Genomic DNA, 3,767 nt, shown 5'->3' on the forward strand with positions numbered 1-3,767 from the left:
ACATGCGAAATACATCATTGCTGTTATCAGCCATGGCCACTGACTGAAACTGATACAAAAGCTACCTGTAATGAAGCAAAGACTGAACAGAAAACAACTCGTGCTATGTAGCACGGTCCACAATAGAATACGTATGCCTGTTTTGCAAAAAACTGCACTGTCGAAGTTTTTGCAAATGACGAAAACACCTGTACAGAACTTGTAATGCAAAAACGGAGCCCGAAACGACCTCAGATGCAATTTCTGAGTATAGGGACATGCAAGCGCTCTCGTGAAAGCTCACCTCAATCGGAGAACGTGAGTCGGAGGGTGCTAGCGGCGTAGCCCTGGGAGCCAATGCCTGCTCTGATACCAATTGTTGGAATTAGGGTTGCAGGAAAGCACACAAAGCTTGGAGAAGAAGAAGCAAGAATGCACACAACACACAGTGTATTAAATTGTGTGCATTCTTGCTTCTTCTTCTCCAAGCTTTGTGTGCTTTCCTACAACCCTAATTCCAACAAGTAACTCATCCAAGAATGTGGCCGTTGTGATTTCCAAAATTATGGGCAAGTATGATGGAATGACCGACCTTGTTCAATTCATGCAGATGTTTGAACAGAGATGTGAAGCCTTTGGAAATCCAAACTGCTACCATCTCAAGGCAAAACATCCAGTTTATACATTTGTGGCATTTGTGGAAATTCCCTTGGGTTCTAGACCTATGGTTAAGGTCTGGACAGGCAAACATGTCTTGGAAAGGCTCGCACCTAAAGGTTTCCCATGATGATAGCCTATATGCAGTTGGGGCTAGAGTCAATCTTCTTTTGTTTGGGAGGATGAAAGATGGGATATGCTTTGCAAATTACTGAATTGTAGTAAATATGACTTGGAGTAGGCTTGGGATACAAGTACTTGTTTTAATATTATAAATATTTTCCCAAAAAATGCAAAAAACATTGTTATATATATAATATATTTCCCCCAAAAAAACATTGTTATATATAATATATTTCCCCCAAAAAAACATTGTTATATATAATATATTTCCCCTAATGATCCGATTAAGGCAATTTGTTTTTTGCACCTCATTATTTTTTCAACGAACCCACGCCGAGTTCTAAAACCCCCCTCTGCGCAGCGTGGCTTGTTTGTAGGGTTAGGGTTAGCTTCGACATAGCCATGGACCCTTACAACTTCCTGCGGAGCTTGGATGATCGCGCTCCTTTTCTCGATGGCATCAACGGCCTCAATCCATTGAGCAGTCTTAGCGGGCTAAATCTGGACCTTCCCCTGCCGACAGATGTGCGGGGTAAGGGCAAGATAGCGCGAGAGGAGGCAGCGTTGGAGGCGAAGCTAGTGCAGAGGATCGCGGCAGGGGAGTGGGAGTCCCTTAAGCCCAACTCAGGTAAGGCCATAGCCATAGGCGACCACCATATCTGTGTTGCTTACCATGAAGATAAGGACTCCGGATACCGCATCTGGGAATGGCATGGCCATCTCCTCATGTTCGATGATGAAGAAGGATACTCGCCTGAGTACATCTATGGTAACCATTTCCAGCCCTTAGAGAAGAAGACGAGTGATCATGATGGTGATGATGCGCTTGTGCATGATGATGGCCATGGGGTTCCTTCTACTGTTGGGCTCGGTGGCATCATCCATGGAGATGATCAGCAGCAGCAGCAGATCAAGAAGAACAAGCAGCAGGGTGGTCCCATCCTCCATCGCACCATGAGGAAGGAGCCGGCAGTATTGGTTAAGAAATGATGTGATTGTATAACCCATGGCATGCAGGTTTCAAAAGTATGCCTCGCCCGCCCTTGCTTGTTTGTCAGATTTTTACTGCGCTCCCCACATGTTGAGTGTGTGCTTTCATGTAGATTTTTGCTGCATTCCCTACATACCTTGCCTTTGCTTGTTTGACAGTTTTTTGCTGCACTCCCTGTATGTTGGCTTTCATATAGATTGAAGCTTTCTCAGTGTATTGTAATGGTACCATTTTGTATTTTTTATGTCACCAGTAGAGTGCTATGGTTGAAGCTTTAAGGCATTACGTAATGCTTGCTATAGTTGAAGCTTTATGGCGTTATGTAATGCTTGCTATGGTTGAAGCTTTAAGGCGTTATGTAGTGCTTGCTTTCTTGTAGTTAGGGTTGAATTTCTAGCATAGATTCAAATGAAGTTGTTTGTGCAAGCAGCTTCTGTTTCTAATTAATTTGGGGGTATAATGCTTCTATTTCTGGGAGCACTCACATCCACCTTGTAGGGACTGCAAACAGCCCATTTTATGTGCCCAGGTCTATAGCTGGGTTGCTTGCTTTTCCAGTGCATCCACAACCCTTTTAAATACCATTAATTTTGCCCCCATTGTTGTCATACATTTCTGTCACCTCCTTCAAATAACCTCCTCCATTATTTGTGCTGCCTCTTGTATTAAGAAATAAACCAATCCTCAATTTATTGGGAAATGAACCATTGTATTGGATGGGATTGAGTTCAAGGAAAACACATTAATAAATGCAGGTGGCAATGGGTCACCACTCCATGTAAAAAGTCGGAACATCTCTACACCTGGCCACCCACCCACCGACCCATTGCGGCCCTCCCTTGTGGAGGCGCCCGCGCCTAGTATAGTTAGTGCAATTCAAACCCAACATGTTGGGTGAATGACTTTTGGAACCAACTGGCCTACTTTGTGATGGTCAAATATGGTGCAATATTATTAGGTGCTTTACACACCAAGTGGAAAAAGCCTAGATAAGAGTGATCTCTCTCCTGTACAGTCTGTTCCCCCATTCTCCTAACACTCTTAGTTCTATGCTTTAGAAGCTACTTGTACTTGTTTGCTTTCCTCGTCCCTTCAACAATGGTTTTTTTTTAATAACTATATTCCTCCATAAGTCTTGGAAATGCCCATTGCAAAGAACTCTTCCTTCTTCTTTGAAGAGAACACGGCAAAAGCAAATGATTCATTCTCTAACAGTATGCATTATTGATCTAAGTATGCGCTTTCAAAATCTTAAATCGCACCCATTGATTTCTGAAAGAAAATATAAAGTTGAATCGGAATCACATGAGAATTGAATTGACCACGTTTTGATGGAGTTAGAGAGAGAGATATTTGATAAACTAATTAAATATAGAAATTTATACATACATTTGTGCCCATGCCTTGTGTCCACACTACCAAGTTATAAGCTTATTTATTAGTCTTGATGTTTAGCCTACATAAACCTTTATAATGAGAATCGTAATTTCCACCATCCAACCCCTCAACAAAACTTGGTTCTTGTAAGGTTTTTAGGTGTGGAAAAGGCATTTTGTAAGATTATCCTAGACATGAGAGATAAGGCCATCACAAAACTTGCTCGCCATAAAGCTATCACCACAATGTGAGGGGCAAAAAAACCAAGGGTTTAGTGTAATTGCAACTTGAGATGCTGAAAATTATCTTTTAAAAGTACGATTAAAAGTCTCAAAAATCCTAAATTTTGATAGGTTAATCGAATATAAACCTTCAAAATTAAAATTTTCTTCTAATCCAAGCTACAAGGCTACATGATGAGCACAAGGGAGCATATCATATTCATTCATTAAACACTTCTTATTGTGAGTGTGGTTTAAAATAGATTGCAAATGCGAGTGCAAGCTATTTAATCATTATAGGTTCTCTAAGGTAATTCTTGTAATGCAAGGGCTGAGAGAGAGAGAGAGAGAGAGAGAGAGAGAGAGAGAGAGAGAGTTTCTCTATGAAGTATTGAGGTTTTAGGTGTGATAAGACCTTA

At 41.3% G+C, this 3,767-nt stretch overlaps 1 protein-coding gene across 1 annotated transcript; it reads left to right on the top strand.

Annotated features, from left to right (window-relative positions):
• The first annotated feature begins 1,051 nt into the window (after positions 1-1,051).
• Positions 1,052-1,961, top strand: LOC147611956 (uncharacterized). Its single transcript, XM_086783808.1, has one exon. It carries the CDS (start codon positions 1,162-1,164, stop codon positions 1,747-1,749), a length of 588 nt encoding a protein of 195 aa, XP_086639934.1. The 5' UTR covers positions 1,052-1,161; the 3' UTR covers positions 1,750-1,961.
• The last annotated feature ends 1,806 nt before the right edge of the window (positions 1,962-3,767 follow it).

This window comes from Cibotium barometz, chromosome 46 (genome assembly GCF_041138505.1).
Source record: "Cibotium barometz isolate CiBa-2024 chromosome 46, ASM4113850v1, whole genome shotgun sequence".
NCBI lineage: Eukaryota > Viridiplantae > Streptophyta > Polypodiopsida > Cyatheales > Cibotiaceae > Cibotium > Cibotium barometz.

Coding starts and splice junctions, on each gene's coding strand:
- LOC147611956 (XM_086783808.1), top strand. CDS start 1,162: ATGGACCCTTACAACTTCCTGCGGAGCTTGGATGATCGCGCTCCTTTT.